Source organism: Aspergillus brasiliensis (genome assembly GCF_001889945.1).
Source record: "Aspergillus brasiliensis CBS 101740 unplaced genomic scaffold ASPBRscaffold_11, whole genome shotgun sequence".
Lineage (NCBI taxonomy): Eukaryota > Fungi > Ascomycota > Eurotiomycetes > Eurotiales > Aspergillaceae > Aspergillus > Aspergillus brasiliensis.
In genome coordinates this window covers 732103-747570 of record NW_027137452.1, presented here as the reverse complement: position 1 = coordinate 747570, position 15468 = coordinate 732103, and the positions used below count along the sequence as shown (strand labels likewise).

Sequence of the window (15468 nt, the reverse complement as noted above, 5' to 3'; positions counted from 1 at the left end):
GGGTTGGAGATATCTAATTTGAGGTAGAAAGGTTAGCAGAAGTGACATGGAATAAAAATTGCTTCAAGATGATCTCAATTGTGCGTTAGAGATGTAAGACCATGCAAGGTGGCTCCTCCTGCATGATACTAAAGCACTAGTTCTCGACCGGGCATTCTGAGATTGAGACGGCATTGTTAGTCCAGCATACTCCGTACACAGTAGTGAGGATGTTCAGGAGGAGAAAACTCTGGGTCAGGCACCGGTCGCACTGAAACTGGTTTTTCAGCGCCATTGAGTTTCTGAATATTGGGACCACGCGAAAAGGCGCCGATTGACTTCTCCGATCAGTAGATAGTAGATCAGTCTACGGAGTAGCCTGAGAAACGATGAGAATCCCTCCCCCCCGCTCCATGTGTTTTCGGACAGCCGGCAATAACCGCCCGATTGTTTGTAGGAGAAGGAATTGGCCTCGGTTCAAGGCCGGGGGCGGTATGAGATCAGGGTGACTTTAGCTCACCGTCCCTTTCCTTCTGCCCTTTTACCCTTTGGATTGCCCCCAGCAACGTAAGTCTACTTCTCTACTTCTCCGTGCTTTCCGCCCTCCCTTCCTCCTCTTCCTCTTCTCTTCCCCCTTTAACTCGGCGGCATTGCTGCATCCTCCTCCATTTCATTGCATCGTCTTGGGTATTCATCATGTCTGCCTCTTGTTCAGCGTTGAGACGGCTGACCCACAGGTCTCCCCGCACTTGGTCGTCCCGCATCTCCTCCGTTTCCAGGCCTGCTTCTTCTTCTCTTTCCTCCATTGCTCGTCCCAGTCTCAGGACGCCCTCGACTTTTTCTCGTGTCTCTCGATTTTCTACGATGTCTCCTCTGCAACATGCTGCCCCCGTCGTTCCCGGCGATAAGCCGTACGACCCCGAGATCAAGGATATGGCCGACTATATCCACAACTACAATGTGAACTCGGACTTGGCGGTACGAGGGTTCTCCACCATGTTTTGGTTAAATTTCATCTACGTGCGACGGGCTAATTGAAGATTTCTTGACTCGCAGTTTGACACCGCTCGCTTGGTGTTCCTCGACACTCTCGGGTGCGGTTTGGAGGCATTGAAGTTCAAGGAGTGCTCCAAGCTCCTGGGTCCCGTGGTGGACGGCACCGTGGTCCCCAATGGCACTCGGGTTCCTGGAACGCCCTACCAGCTGGACCCCGTCAACGGTGCTTTCAACATTGGTGCTATGATCCGCTGGCTGGATTACAACGACTGTTGGTTGGCTGCTGAGTGGGGTCACCCCTCGGACAACCTGGGTGGTATTCTTGCTGTCGCCGACTGGGTTTCTCGCACGAATCGTGCGGGCGGAAACATCGCCAACGGCAAGATCTTCAAGGTCAAGGATATTCTGGAGGCCATGATCAAGGCCCACGAGATCCAGGGTGTGTTGGCGCTGGAGAACTCCTTCAACAAGGTCGGCTTGGACCACGTGGTCCTGGTCAAGGTTGCCACCACTGCTGTCGTTGCAAAGATGCTCGGTCTCAGCGAAAAGCAGACCGCGGATGCGATCACCCAGGCATTCGTGGACGGACAGTCCCTCCGTACCTACAGACACTCCCCCAACACCATGTCGAGGAAGTCCTGGGCTGCGGGTGACGCATGCCAGCGGGCCGTCAACCTCGTCTTGAAGGTGCAGAAGGGTGAGGGTGGTCTGCACACCGTCCTGTCTGCCCCCATCTGGGGTTTCTACGATGTCCTGTTCAAGGGCAACAAGTTCCAGTTCCAGCGCCCCTACGGTAGTTACGTTATGGAAAATGTTCTCTTCAAGGTCTCCTACCCGGGTAAGTTTAGCCATCGGACATGAGTATGATGGAGGTACTAACAGTTGTCATGATAGCCGAGTTCCACTCCCAGACGGCGATTGAGGCCGCAGAGATCGTCAACGTGAAGCTGAAGGCTCTCGGAAAGACTGCCGCCGACATCAAGGAGATCAGAAACCGCACCCACGAGGCGTGCATTCGTATCATTGACAAGCAGTTCAAGGCGATGGACAACTTCGCTGATCGTGACCACTGTGTCCAGGTAGGTCCTTCTGGATTTCGAAAATGTTTGCCATGTATCACGCATACTGACAGTGCGCCAGTACATGGTCGCGACCATGTTGGTCTTCAACCGGCTAACTGCCAACGACTACGCGGACGGATCTGAGGCTGCTTCTTCTCAGCTCCTGGATGATCTGCGGAAGCGTATCTACTGTGTCGAGGATCCTCAGTTCACCAAGGATTACCACGACCCTGCCAAGCGCACCATCCCCAACGCCCTGACCGTTACTCTGAATGACGGAACGGTGCTTGATGAGGTGGTTGTTGAAGCGCCCTTGGGCCACCGTTTGCGGCGTGAGGAGGCCAAGCCGGAGATTCTGGACAAGTACAAGCGTCATCTGCAGGCGCACTTTGACCAGGCACGCATTGACCAGCTGATCAAGATTGGCCTGGACCGTGCCACTCTGGAGGGCTACGACGTTGACCAGTACGTCGACTTGTATGTCAAGGACAACATGGTCGCAGCTCAGTAGAGTCATGATTGTATATGCGGCATGAAGATATTATACCATAATCGGAAGCAAGGCTTTTGGAAATATCGTGTATGAGATAACGTGAACTAGTCAGATAGAAGTACTTTGAATTATCACGTGGGACGGACCGTAAAAGGCAGGTTTATGCAGGATAGAAGAATGTATAGAAGGCTTGGTTATGGCACTAGTGGATGGACTCACTGCCGACGGTTATGCAACATGCTGCCGAACCCACCAACAACAACACCCACGTCTATCAGCCAGGATCAAGACCTTGCCGACCTTCTTATGTTATCATGCTGCAGAGTGATCTTACTAGAACGCCTTCTAATCTATAACGGGTGATATCATGTCTACAGTGTATACTACTACTCATCCAGGGCTATCGGGTCATCTGGCTTATCAGTGAGTCTGTTGCAAGACAATAGGACTCACTACTAAGTTCTCTACTACTCCATAACTTACAAACTAGTCTGAGAAAGCAACATAGCGAGCTGGCATATGACCCCCATCATCTTCGCAAATCGCATGAAGAACCTTGACAGCTTAGCAAGGTAACCTGCCCCATCACCAAGCCACCACCGATAGGAAATCGGCGATAAGAAAGGCCCCAATATTTACCAGCTACCAAGAGCAACAGTGCCCGTTGGTACTGAGTTCCGTGGCTGTCTCACCCTACCACCAATCACATCGACAACGAACCTGCTATCTGCGCAGCGCACAGATTCCCAACCCGCTAGACTAATGCACCCTCTCTCGATAATAGCGAAAAACCTGGGGTAAAGCAGCAGTACTCTATCTCGGCATCGGCTGTTGTCGATCGGGTGCTGCCTTGCCGATCCAGCCAATGATCGTGTGGCTGGGGAGAGTTGCAGCGATGATATTGACTTTGGTGCCAAGATGAGGGATGATAAGATGCGGAGGGCATTTGCATATTCGTGATGGTTGTTGGGGATGTATATAGGGGAGAAGGTTTGCAGAGTGCGTTCGCTCGCTATTTGGTTTGGTAATTCCTCTTGGGATCTTGTTATTTCTTTCGAAAAACTATGGGGCAGTTTACGACTGAAAAGAAGGAGGAGAGCAATGATGGTCACGAGGTTGCGAAGGCAAGTATCGATAATGGGGTGATTGAGCTGGAATCGATGCCTCAGTTCTCTGCTGAGGCGGAGAAGAGGCTTGTGAGGAAGATTGATTTTCGGTATGATGCATGCTTTTAATGTGCGATGTGGTAGTGAGGAGGCCTAACGATGTACTAGGATTCTTCCCATCATGCTGGTCGCGTATATGATGTCGTTTATGGATAAGCAGACGTTGAATTACTCTGCTGTCATGGGTCTTTTGACGGACCTGAAGCTGCATGGGACGGAGTATAGCTGGTCTTCGTCGATTTTCTATTTTGGGTATCTTGCGTTTAGGTGAGCTGACATTACATGAAGCAATTTGACCTGAGCAAGGCTGATGAGATGTTTCAGTTATCCCGCCTCGCTTCTCCTCGTCAAGTACCCCTTGGGCAAGTACCTGGCATGCACATAGTACGTTTGCCTCTTCCTGACACTATACCACACGCTTACAGCTGCAGTATTTGCTGGGCCGTCGTTCTCGCTTGCCATGCTGCTACCACAAACTTCACCGGACTCATGATCGCCCGGTTCTTCTTAGGCTGCGCGGAAGCGAGTGTGAGCCCGGGATTCAGTCTTATCACATCTTTATGGTATCGCACTTCCGAACAACCGCTACGCCACGGGATCTGGTTCTGCGGCAATAGTCTATCATTGGTGCTTGGGAATGCCATTGCGGTGGGTGTCTGGCAGATTGATGACGGCCTAGCATCATGGAAGGTAGAAACCCTCATAAATGGATTAGACCTTGAGGACCAAGCTGATCTTTAACAGTGGATGTTCATCATCTTCGGCATCGTCACTTTCCTCTGGGGATTGGTAATGCTCCTCCGCCTGCCCGACTCGCCAACAACTGCCCCCTTCCTAACGGACGAAGAGAGGGCCATTGCCCTGGCACGACTAAAAGCCAACAAAGCCGGCTACAAGAACAACAAGATCGAATGGGGCCAGGTCATCGAAGCATTTACAGACCCGAAAACCTGGTTTCTGGCTGTGTTTGTACTGGGCTGTAATATTCCCAATGGTGGCTATACGACAGTGAGTTCCACTTTTCTATCAATGAGCGCGCAGATAAACTGATCAAATACAGTTCTCAGGACTCATCCTCGAAGGTTTCGGATATGACACCCAGCACACTTTGCTGCTAGGCATGCCTGGTGGATTTATTGTTTTCCTCATCGTTTTGATATCGTATGTCCTTTCCACATCCCCCAGCTAACACCTACCATATAACAAACCTACTAACCATCCGGAATACAGCTGCTTCACCTCGACCAAACTCTCTAACACCCGCTGCATAACCTCCATCATACTCTCCTGTATCAGGTACATCAACCGAAACCATCCCAGCTTCAATCCCATCCCATCCATCCGCGCTAACCAAAGAAACAAAAAAAAGTATCCTAGGAACCGCCCTCGTCAACAGCACCAAATCCAACGCCTCCCGGTATATCGGCCTCATCCTAATGAGCCTCTACTCCGTCAGCCTCCCCCTCTCGATGGCCATGATCAGCGCCAACATCGGCGGCATCACCAAGCGAGCCACCATCAGCGCCATATACTTTATCATGTATTGCGTCGGAAATATTATCGGACCGCAGTTGTTCTTTGAGAGCCAGGCCCCGAGATATCAGGTGTGTTTCCCCCCGTCCAACCACTCTAATAGTCCTATTGAAATCGTGTGACTAATTACTGTGTTTAATGGGTGATATTAGAGTGGCTTTACAGCAGTGTTTGTGTGCTTGGCTGTTGTGGTGGTGGACCTTGCGCTGTTTGTTGTGTATTTGAGGTGGGAAAATGCGAGGAGGGATAGATTGGGGATGGGGACGAGGGAGGAGAGAGATGGAGAAGAGAGGGAGGTGTTGGCTGATATTACGGATTTGAAGAACCCGGGGTTTAGGTATGTTTATTGATATCTATAGTAGGGATAAATCTTGGGATGGAGTGGAATGGAATAGTGTACTGCGTGAGGATTTTATGATGTGACTTTGTTTGGTGCATTGATTGTGCAGAATCAACTCCTGAATGAGTTCTGATAACTCTAAGAGCAATTTGCTCTTCAAGGCTAATTGCAGTATTAAAAAATAATTCCCTCGTTTCTCACAAGAAGATCAATCCATCCTGCATACCGGACATTTCTAGTTTACCTCATCAGCCATCATATAACTACGAAACATAGATCTTGTTACCGTGACCATACAAACATCCAGTATCCAGCAATCGCTGTGTCATGATAAATCATTCATACTCATTCAACAGTAGTTAAACAACATAACCATACTAATCCATCATAGAAATCTACTACTCCGCCGCCTCCACCTCAAAATCCTCCTTCACCCTCCTGGCGAAATCATCATCCGTCAAGATCTGACACGCCACGACAGCCATTCCCGCCGCACAGGCCAGACAGCGCTGATGCGCCTCAGGAGACCCAGCACCGTTCGTGAAGCCCGGGGTATGATTGACGCCGTCTGTCTGGATGGTGAAGAGGCCATGGAAACCAGGGACGGCGTAAGAGACGTTTCCTGTGAGAATCATAGTTAACCAAGATTGATCTATCAATAAGGATACCAAGGTTGGGATGTCTACGTACCCATATCCGTAGACGCGCCGGTCAGCTTGCTAGCTTGGCCGGCGTTATTCATGATGGTGTGGTGACCCATTGCGCGCATAACAGAGACATAGCTCTCGCAGATGGGGTTATTGGTTTTGAGGTCGTCGTATGAGATGCCCCTACAGCCACCGATTAGCATCTCCTGAAAGTTGAATGAATGAGGGATAAGGTCAACTCACCACTCAAACTCCACTCCACACCCCGTCGCCATCGCCGCCGCCTCAAAGCACTTCACCACCTTCTCTGTCAACGTCTTCAGACTCTTCTTCGTCGGCGACCGAATATAGTAATCCACCGACGCCGACATAGGAATAACATTCGGCCTATCCCCTCCACTAGCGACAACACCATGAATTCTTTGGGTCGGCAGAATCTGCTGCCGCAACAGTGAGATATTCACATACGCCGCGACCACCGCATCCAACGCATTCACGCCCTCCCACGGCGCCGCGGCCGCATGCGCCGGCTTGCCCGTGAACGTCACGGTGACTTTGTCATTCGCCAGAAATCCACCGGGAAGAACCGTTGCCAAGCTGAGTAGCTCGGGGTGGCCAGGGGCCATGGGGATCGGGTGGACCATTAGGCAGGCGTCGACGTCCTTGTAGGCGCCATTCTCAAGGAGACGGACTTTCCCGCCGCCGGATTCTTCAGCTGGGGTGCCGAGGAGGCGGACGGTGTAGCCAAGGTCTGGGGCTTGGTGTTTGAGGGCTTCGCAGGTGGCGATGAAGGCGGCAATGGAGCTCGTCGCGATGAGGTTGTGGCCGCAGGCGTGGCCAATGTTGGGGAGGGCGTCGTATTCGGCGTTGAAGGCGATGGTGCGGCCGCCGGTGCCGTGGGTGTAGGTGACTTCGAAGGCGGTTGGGAGGCCGTAGGCGGCGCGTTGGACGTGGTAGGCTGGGTTGGTGGATTGGAGGGTTTCGAAGAGGGTGCAGATGTTGTCGTGGGCTTGGTGTTCGGCGTAGGCGAGTTCGGGGATGGACCAGATCTGGGAATTTGTTAGTATGGAAGTGAGTGGGTGGGTGTCAATGTGTTGAGCGTGCCTTTTTGTTGATGTCTTCTAATTCGGAGGCATGCTTGTGGAGGACTTCTTCAACGCTGGTGATGAAGCGTTGCTGTGTTGCTTCGAGCTGCATGGTTATGGCTGGTATGTACTTTGTAGTAACTATGGCTGAATTGTATTAATTAGGTGCTAGGATCAGATAATGTCGGTATGCACGGCATTTTATAGCTGGATAGCGCATGGTGGAGATTGTACTCCGCATTGATTGCGGAGATCCGAGAGGGGGCTATCAGTATCACAGCGATAAGCGATAGGAAGTGACTTATCTACTACTAGTCTACTCGACTACTGCTTTTGGCACTCTTGAAGCCATCGCGATTGCCGATACCGAGGTCACCTGACTGGTGCCGACCCAGCCAATCGGCGGGCGAGGCTCGGCAGGACGACGGCTGGAGGGAAAAAAGAGCAGCGGTTGGCGATTCAATTCTCCGCATTTTCTCTTTTCCCCTCTCCTTTCTATGTCCTCCTGGTTGGTTTGTCTAGGCTCGGTGTCTCTGATGGCCCTGCTTCGACCAGGTTACATGTCAAGTCTGACAGGACATTTCCCCCCGACAGGCACACCGCGAGCAAGTGGAGCACCGGCAAGCACGCGATAGAACCGATAGATAGACGATGCATGGGCTCGGCAGGAGGACTCGGTCCAAGACCGGTAAGGATCCCCACCAGTTCTGTCTTACTTTTCACTAAGAATGGTCGGACTTACTGCACCACAGGTTGTCGCACGTGTAGAATCCGCAAGGTCAAATGCGACGAAGAGAAACTATTCGTTCCCGGCCAGCAGGAGCCACAGTGCCGGCGTTGCACAGCGGCCCGGATCGTATGTGAGTGGAAGGGCGGCCCCATTCCCCGGGGCCCAGCAAAAACACCCGGAAAAGACACTCGCTTGGTGGAAGCGCGGACGGTCTGTCGGCCTGTTCCGTCCCCTGCGCCTTCTCTGTCGCCCACCGGTGGTGCTGGGAGCAGCATCCAAGCGGCCAATTCTCTTATTATATCGGATTTTGATCGCTCATGCTTGAATTACCTTCAGGATTCCGCGCTGGTCGTGATCCTCGGTAAGCACTGGCCGTGGTCTACCGTCTCTTATGCCTACCACAAGATTGCAGTCAAGGAACCCATGGTCATGAGCATGATGTTGGCGACTACATCTAGTGAAATCAACCGGTCGCGTCTATATGACCGGGACAAGACGGAGGGACCATGTACCATTGAGAGCCTGTCCGACATGGACAGTAGGTTGCACTATGGTCGGGCTCTTTCTGGCCTTCGGGAAGCGCTGAAGCCAGACGTCAAGTCCCCGGCGCAGATCGAAGCCATCTTCATCACCTTGTGGATGATGATTGACTATGAGAACCGATTCGGCAGCGGGACTGCCGGGATCAATATTCACATCCGCGGAATCGAAAGTCTACTCTTCAACCACGTCGTCCCGTCACTCAAACGATTAGAGCCTCCAAATATTGAAATTGCAGAAGCAAGTTCGACGACTGCAATATGTCAAATCGCAGACGAGGCCCAGCCCATGAACGCGTGCGAGAGCCCTGCGCTGCAACAGACTGCTGAATTGTCCAAAAACAGGCTTCGACATACAGCGGTCCCTCTTTTTCTGCTTTGGACTTTGTACTTTTTCACACCGGGCGCTTTGCTCTCTGGTCCAGGCGCTGCAAGGCTCGATGCCGACCTGTTCCGGTTTTTCATGCAAGAGGAAGCAGGAAGTGTGGGATTGAGTCTTGCCGAGCTGTACAGGATTGGCAGACAGTCCCCGTCGCGATTCTGGGGGGAGTCCTACCCCACCACAGCCCAGCTGGATGATATGGAGAATATGCCCGGGCTATCGTTGTATCATCGGAGCCATGTGCTACAGTTCAAGATCACGGAGTTGTTTCGGCAAGGAAATCCTTCGGTCAAGTCGGGCTTTGATATCATTAGTGAACTAAACATATTATCTGATGTAAGTCTCCATCTCATTACTGCAGATGACTTGTCATCTGCTTTCAAATGAATGGAGACGGTGACTAACTAATTCGCTGATCAGGAATACGATACCTTGTTGGGTTCCGCCAAGTCTGCGCCCTCGTGTGAAATCGTGGGTGATGGACGTCGCGTGATGGAAACGATCTTTTGGGCATCCATTACATACTACGGCACAATCGTGTACTTTCACCTGTGCTTCAAAGACACCCTGGCCAAAGAGCTGCAGGGTGCAGGGATGATGGCCCTGCATGATGCCGTTTCCCTGGTTCTGGAACTCTCTTTGAAGCTGCATCGCAGCAGACCGCACCTGATGGTGCGCATCACGTGGCCTCTCTTCATCGCGGGGATTGCCACGTCCGACAGAATATATCAAGATTGGGTGTCATTTCGGCTGCGCGAGCTTGGTCGCTATGGGCTCAACTACAGCCGGGTCAGCGCACGGTTTGATGAGATCATCCAAGGAGGCGATCCATTTGCGCACGGACAAAGGCCATTGTGCGCACAGTAGTGCAGTCGGTTAGACGTTGGAGTGATTTGATAAGATATCTGGATTCCAGTGGCGAGGACGGTAAGGCAAGAATAGCCCGGGGATCTGCCTGACGTGTGATGCTAGAAAGTTCCGGAAGAGGATCCTGGCCGGATCGTGGGGACTTCCTAGACTGCCAACGTCTGCTACACTCTAGCCATGCAGCTAGTGGTCGTACATTATCGCACTCATTCAGGGCCTGCCATGCAAAACGATTATGCTTGGTTCTGGAGGTGACATCGTGGTCATGGTGACGACCCTGTTCGAACGAGTCAAATGGGACAAGAACAGACTTAGAGTTTGCCAATCATAGCACTAGTCTTGGCAAAGATATACACGGAAACAAAGGACTTTCCATTGCGGTCACTGGCTATCTGCAATGTTGTAGCGGGCTATTCGCTAAGATATGATGTCTGACAAATCGGGCACCTATACTGGTGATATTCGAACCATGATGCGAGACAAGATGCATGGAAGACATGGTGACAACGGTTGAGGACCAGGATGTTTCTCCGCCCAGACGCTCGATCGGCCTCCATTGTGTCATGCAAGTTGGGCTCGTCGTGGGGTGATGGTGCGACCCAGGCCGGCTCGGGAAAAGGAAGGGTATCTTGGGACGCTGCTAGGGTTGACAGACATATGGGACTACCAAGGAAGCCACGGATCAGTTCTATGGAACGCAAGTCCGGCCAAGACCGCTACCAGCAGTGTGTCCCCGCATCTCAGCCAAGCGTTGGCGCCACCCAAAAAAGGAAAACAGCCTTACCAGGATTCCTGAGCGTATAGCCGATCCTCGCAGCTCGCGTGTGTCTGCTCGTCCAGCCATCGATCGACCGATACCTGCCGCATCATGCCGCCATCGGTGAGGTTGCGGAGTTCACTACCGCGTCTGGCGGTTGCTCGTCGACGATGATGGTACAATACGATACTGTGCGGTTAGAGAGGTACGTCGAGACAATGACATTCAACCAGCATGCAGCCTCCTCCACCAGGCATGGATGCAGCAGCAGTTGAGTCTCCAATAGGGGACACTGGAAAACTAGTACTCACAATGGGATCGTACTCAAGGCCGCAAACAACACCACAGCACCCACGATGACACCCGCTATTTCGGTGTGATGCGTATCCCCGGCCATCGGAAGTAGACGGAGGGAACAACAACGAAGATAAGATCGATAGGTCAACTGCGCTTAGGAGATGACGCGTCGGATAGATCGGCTCGAGGCCAGCGAGTCTCTCCTCACGACAGCCTCCAAAGCAACATCAGCAGGGGGAAAGATGGTGGGGATGGGTTGCATGGGGGGAGATACTGGGAATGGGATCCATTACCGGTCGGGGGAATTGGGGCAGGTCTCCGAGGACAGCGACGGCTGCATTTAAAGTTGAGCCAGCGACTGGCCCTCAGACCCCCGCGCAGCAGCACGCCAAGGCCACCGGACAGTCAGTCGGCGATGCAGGCCATCCGAGGCGGGCCAATCCTCAGGATTCTTGCCTCAGGAGGCGCCAAGTCTCCGCGCTCCGGAACACCTTGGCGTTTCCGCTGGGGCCACTGGGCCGCTGCACCAATCACGGCGCTCGAAACTCGGGTCTCGATGCTCGTACTGGTTCACGTGGCGGAATGCAGTGGTCGTATGCGTCATAATCCCCAAAGAGGCGAGACTCGCCGACTTCGCGCCCAAGGTTGGCGCCAAGATGTCGCTTCCGGGGATGCTGTGATTGGCGCTTGGCAGGCTGGGCAGTCTGCTCGGCCTTGGGTGTCTATACTCGATGCCAAGACTGCTTCCCAGGTGCGGCGATAGAAGAAACAACTTATAAGAAGGAGGAATTCCCCCGGGATCGTATCGAAGAGAAAGTTTTGAATTTGGAAAAGAGGCAAGAATCAGGATCTAGACCAGATCAGATCAGATCAATTAGTGCTTTGCCTCAAGTGTATGGACTCTCATTCCATAGAGGATACAATCTACATGGCACCTCCGTGATCTCCTACCATTTAGTAGAGAAACCCTCAAGCAACACACATACACACACACCCACAGACACACAGACACAGAAACACACAGATACCCCAATATGGACCCCGAGAAACAGTCTCAGACTGCCTCGACTCCCTCCCACTCCCCCCTCTCCGCCCCCGCCCACACCCTTCCATACTCCTCCGTCTTGCAAGAGCTTTCTGTCAACTCCGAAGAAGGCCTCAGCAGCCAAGAAGCACAATCTCGACTTCAGAAATGGGGCCCCAACGAACTCGAAGGGGATGAGGGCATCTCACTGGCGAAGATCATCATCCGCCAGGTCGCCAACGCCATGATGCTGGTAGGTTACCCAAATGCTACTACCATTGAAATTTTCCTCGCTAACATAATCTACTACTACCCAGGTCCTCATTATCGCCATGGCCGTCAGCTTCGGTATCGAATCCTGGATCGAAGGCGGTGTCATCGGGGCTGTAATCGCCCTGAACATCATTGTAGGTGTCTACCAGGACTACGCCGCCGAGAAGACAATGGACTCGCTACGAGGCCTCAGTTCACCTACAGGAGTCGTCACCCGTGACGGCAAGACCGGTACCATTCCAGCCATGGAGATCGTCGTGGGCGATATGGTTGATTTGAAAGTGGGAGATACAGTTCCGGCTGATTTACGGTATGCTCCATTCCCCATCCCTCCACATATGGACATCTAAGCTAACACCGTGTAGACTAGTCGAGACGATGAACTTTGAAACAGACGAAGCCCTTCTCACAGGCGAATCCCTTCCCGTCACCAAGTCATCTACTACTACCTTCCCTGCCGAAACTGGCCCCGGCGACCGCCTCAACATCGCCTACAGCTCCTCCACCGTCACCCGGGGTCGGGCGCGCGGCGTGGTGATCAGTACTGGCATGGGAACTGAGATTGGTGCGATTGCCGCGGCACTCCGTGAAAACGGCAACCAGCGACGCAGGCCTGTCCGTCGGGGCCCCGGAGGCGAGACCAAGAAGCGGTGGTACGTGGTGGCCTGGACGTTGACATGCACGGATGCAGTGGGCCGGTTCCTGGGGATTAACGTGGGGACGCCACTCCAGCGGAAATTGAGTAAGCTGGCGCTGCTGTTGTTTGGAATTGCAGTGGTATTCGCAATCATTGTGATGGGCGCCAACGACATGCGCGATGACAAGGAGGTGATCATCTACGCGGTGGCTACCGGGTTGGCCATGATCCCCGCTTGTCTCGTGGTCGTGTTGACGGTAACCATGGCGATGGGAACCAAGCAGATGGTCGAGAGGAACGTGATCGTGCGGAAGATGGATTCCCTCGAGGCATTGGGCGCCGTGACGAACATCTGCTCCGATAAGACGGGCACCCTTACCCAGGGACGCATGGTGGCCAAGAAGGCCTGGGTGCCAGGACTGGGTACCGTGTCAGTTGGAGTCTCCCGGGACCCATTGGACCCGAACGACGGCGAGCTCAAGGTCAGCGATGCCATGCCTGGGGAAGGAGAAGGGGAAGGCGACACGAAGACGCCGCAAGAGTTAGTGACAGACAGTGCCTTGCTGCAGCGCTATCTGGATGTTGCAGCCATGGCTAATCTGGCCCATGTGCACCGCTCCGAAGAAAACGGACAATGGCAAGCCCGTGGCGAGCCCACCGACATCGCCATCCAGGTCTTTGCGGCACGCTTCGACTGGGGCCGCGAAAGATGGACGACAGGCGACAAGCCCATCTGGACACAACAGGCCGAGTACCCCTTCGACTCAACCATCAAGAAGATGTCGGTGATCTTCCGCCGGGACGACACCGACGTGATCTTCACCAAGGGTGCCGTGGAGCGTGTCCTCGAAGCATGCACATCCATCGTCTGGACCACAGGCGCCTCCGAACCAGTGCCCCTGACCGAGGACATCCGCGGCACCATCCTCCAGAACATGGAAGCACTGGCGAGCGAAGGACTGCGCGTGCTTGCTCTCGCCCACCGCACCAGCTCTTCCCCCTTCACCGACGTCCCACCCCGGGACACCGTCGAACAGGACCTCACCTTTGCCGGGCTCATCGGGCTCTACGACCCCCCTCGCCCGGAGACCGCAGGTGCCATCGAAGAATGCCACCGCGCTGGCATCTCCGTGCACATGGTGACGGGCGACCACCCAGGCACGGCACGAGCCATCGCCGCCCAGGTCGGCATCATCCCCGCCAACGCACAGCTCCTCTCGCGCGACGTGGCCGACAACCTCGTCATGACCGCCAGTCAATTCGACGCACTCAGCGAGTCCGAGATCGACGCCCTGCCCACCCTCCCCGCCGTGATCGCGCGCTGCGCCCCGCACACCAAGGTACGGATGATCGAAGCGCTGCACCGACGCGGCCGGTACGCCGCGATGACAGGGGATGGAGTGAACGACTCCCCGTCACTGAAGCGGGCAGACGTGGGGATTGCAATGGGCCAATCAGGCAGCGACGTGGCGAAGGATGCATCCGAGCTAGTCCTAACGGACGACAACTTTGCAAGCATTATCAACGGCATCGAAGAGGGCCGTCGCATCTTCGACAATATCCAGAAATTCGTGCTGCATCTACTCGCAGAGAACGTCGGGCTAGCGCTCACGCTACTGATCGGGCTAGTTTTCAAAGACGAGAACGGCCAGAGTGTGTTCCCTATTGCACCGGTGGAGATCCTTTGGATCATCATGATCACATCCGGATTACCTGATATCGGACTGGGGATGGAGATGGCAGCGAGTGATGTGATGGATAGACCACCGCAGAGTGTAAGCACCCCCCAAGCCCCTTTTTAAATATTGTCATGTAAACTAACGACTGATATAGAAAAACGGCATCTTCACCCCCGAAATCATCCTCGACACAATCGTCTACGGCATCTGGATGGCAGCCCTCTGCCTCAGCGCCTTCACCCTGGTCCTCTTCGCCTGGGGCGACGGCAACCTCGCCACCGAATGCAACAGCAGCTACTCGACAGCCTGCGACACGGTATTCCGCGCTCGCGCTACCACCTTCGTCTGCATGACGTGGTTCGCCCTCCTCCTGGCATGGGAAATGATGCATATGCGGCGGAGTCTCTTCAACATGCACGACAACACCACCTCTTCCTCAACCTCCTCTTCTAAGCCCCGAAACAAATATACAGGCTGGCTCTCCGACATCTACCGCAACAAGTACCTCTTCTGGGGCATTGTGATTGGTTTCGTGCTCACGTTCCCGGTGCTGTATATCCCTGTGATTAATGATGTGGTGTTTAAGCATATTGGGATTGGGTGGGAGTGGGGAGTGGTGTTTGTGGAGGCGGGATTGTTTTTGGGGGGTGTGGAAGGGTGGAAGTGGGCTAAGAGGGTCGTTGTGAGGAGGTATTTGTGGAAGAAGGGGGATGATGGGAGGGGAGCTATTAATGGGCTTGGTGGTGGTGGTGGGAGAAGTGCTGGAGATGAGGAGAAGATGGCTGGCGGGTTTAGTCGGTTTACGACGTTGAGTCGTGAGGACGGGGTCTTGGGGTTGAAGAAGATTTAATCATGTTATTGATTTTATTGGTTATTGTTATAGACTTTGTTTGATGTGATAGATTTTAGACGTGAATTGATTGATTGATCACAAGTTTATGTTGGACCTTATTCTGTATTGGTTATTTAAGAACTGCGGTATG

General features: G+C 53.5%; 7 protein-coding genes across 7 annotated transcripts; 5 read left to right on the top strand and 2 right to left on the bottom strand.

Annotated features, from left to right (window-relative positions):
• Positions 1-627: 627 nt before the first annotated feature.
• ASPBRDRAFT_46365 (putative 2-methylcitrate dehydratase) lies at positions 628-2916 on the top strand. The gene is made up of 4 exons (XM_067625623.1): positions 628-957; positions 1036-1813; positions 1870-2054; positions 2116-2916. Exons 1-4 carry the CDS (start codon positions 676-678, stop codon positions 2545-2547), a joined length of 1677 nt encoding a protein of 558 aa, XP_067476329.1. The 5' UTR covers positions 628-675; the 3' UTR covers positions 2548-2916.
• A 677-nt stretch (positions 2917-3593) lies between these two features.
• ASPBRDRAFT_57619 (putative MFS allantoate transporter) lies at positions 3594-5578 on the top strand (the record flags this gene model as incomplete). Its single annotated transcript, XM_067627773.1, has 9 exons — positions 3594-3745; positions 3804-3962; positions 4020-4079; positions 4127-4385; positions 4440-4703; positions 4756-4856; positions 4926-4991; positions 5065-5299; positions 5381-5578. The coding sequence occupies 9 exons, from the start codon at positions 3594-3596 to the stop codon at positions 5576-5578; spliced, it is 1494 nt and encodes a 497-aa protein (XP_067476328.1).
• A 388-nt stretch (positions 5579-5966) lies between these two features.
• On the bottom strand, positions 5967-7412 carry ASPBRDRAFT_57618 (M20 family metallopeptidase; the record flags this gene model as incomplete). The annotated part of the gene is made up of 4 exons (XM_067627771.1): positions 5967-6190; positions 6259-6398; positions 6459-7264; positions 7320-7412. 4 exons carry the CDS (start codon positions 7410-7412, stop codon positions 5967-5969), a joined length of 1263 nt encoding a protein of 420 aa, XP_067476327.1.
• A 539-nt stretch (positions 7413-7951) lies between these two features.
• Positions 7952-9818, top strand: ASPBRDRAFT_57617 (uncharacterized protein; the record flags this gene model as incomplete). Its single annotated transcript, XM_067627770.1, has 3 exons — positions 7952-7988; positions 8053-9287; positions 9372-9818. The coding sequence occupies 3 exons, from the start codon at positions 7952-7954 to the stop codon at positions 9816-9818; spliced, it is 1719 nt and encodes a 572-aa protein (XP_067476326.1).
• A 780-nt stretch (positions 9819-10598) lies between these two features.
• Positions 10599-10972, bottom strand: ASPBRDRAFT_198645 (uncharacterized protein; the record flags this gene model as incomplete). The annotated part of the gene is made up of 2 exons (XM_067621222.1): positions 10599-10764; positions 10887-10972. 2 exons carry the CDS (start codon positions 10970-10972, stop codon positions 10599-10601), a joined length of 252 nt encoding a protein of 83 aa, XP_067476325.1.
• Positions 10973-11287: 315 nt separating this feature from the next.
• On the top strand, positions 11288-11635 carry ASPBRDRAFT_198644 (uncharacterized protein; the record flags this gene model as incomplete). Its single annotated transcript, XM_067621221.1, has 1 exon — positions 11288-11635. One exon carries the CDS (start codon positions 11288-11290, stop codon positions 11633-11635), a length of 348 nt encoding a protein of 115 aa, XP_067476324.1.
• Positions 11636-11906: 271 nt separating this feature from the next.
• ASPBRDRAFT_57616 (uncharacterized protein) lies at positions 11907-15335 on the top strand (the record flags this gene model as incomplete). Its single annotated transcript, XM_067627769.1, has 4 exons — positions 11907-12149; positions 12214-12479; positions 12535-14581; positions 14640-15335. The coding sequence occupies 4 exons, from the start codon at positions 11907-11909 to the stop codon at positions 15333-15335; spliced, it is 3252 nt and encodes a 1083-aa protein (XP_067476323.1).
• Between the last annotated feature and the right edge of the window lie 133 nt (positions 15336-15468).

Coding starts and splice junctions, on each gene's coding strand:
- ASPBRDRAFT_46365 (XM_067625623.1), top strand. CDS start 676: ATGTCTGCCTCTTGTTCAGCGTTGAGACGGCTGACCCACAGGTCTCCC. Junction 958..1,035: donor ATGTGAACTCGGACTTGGCG/GTACGAGGGTTC, acceptor CTTGACTCGCAG/TTTGACACCGCTCGCTTGGT. Junction 1,814..1,869: donor CTTCAAGGTCTCCTACCCGG/GTAAGTTTAGCC, acceptor TTGTCATGATAG/CCGAGTTCCACTCCCAGACG.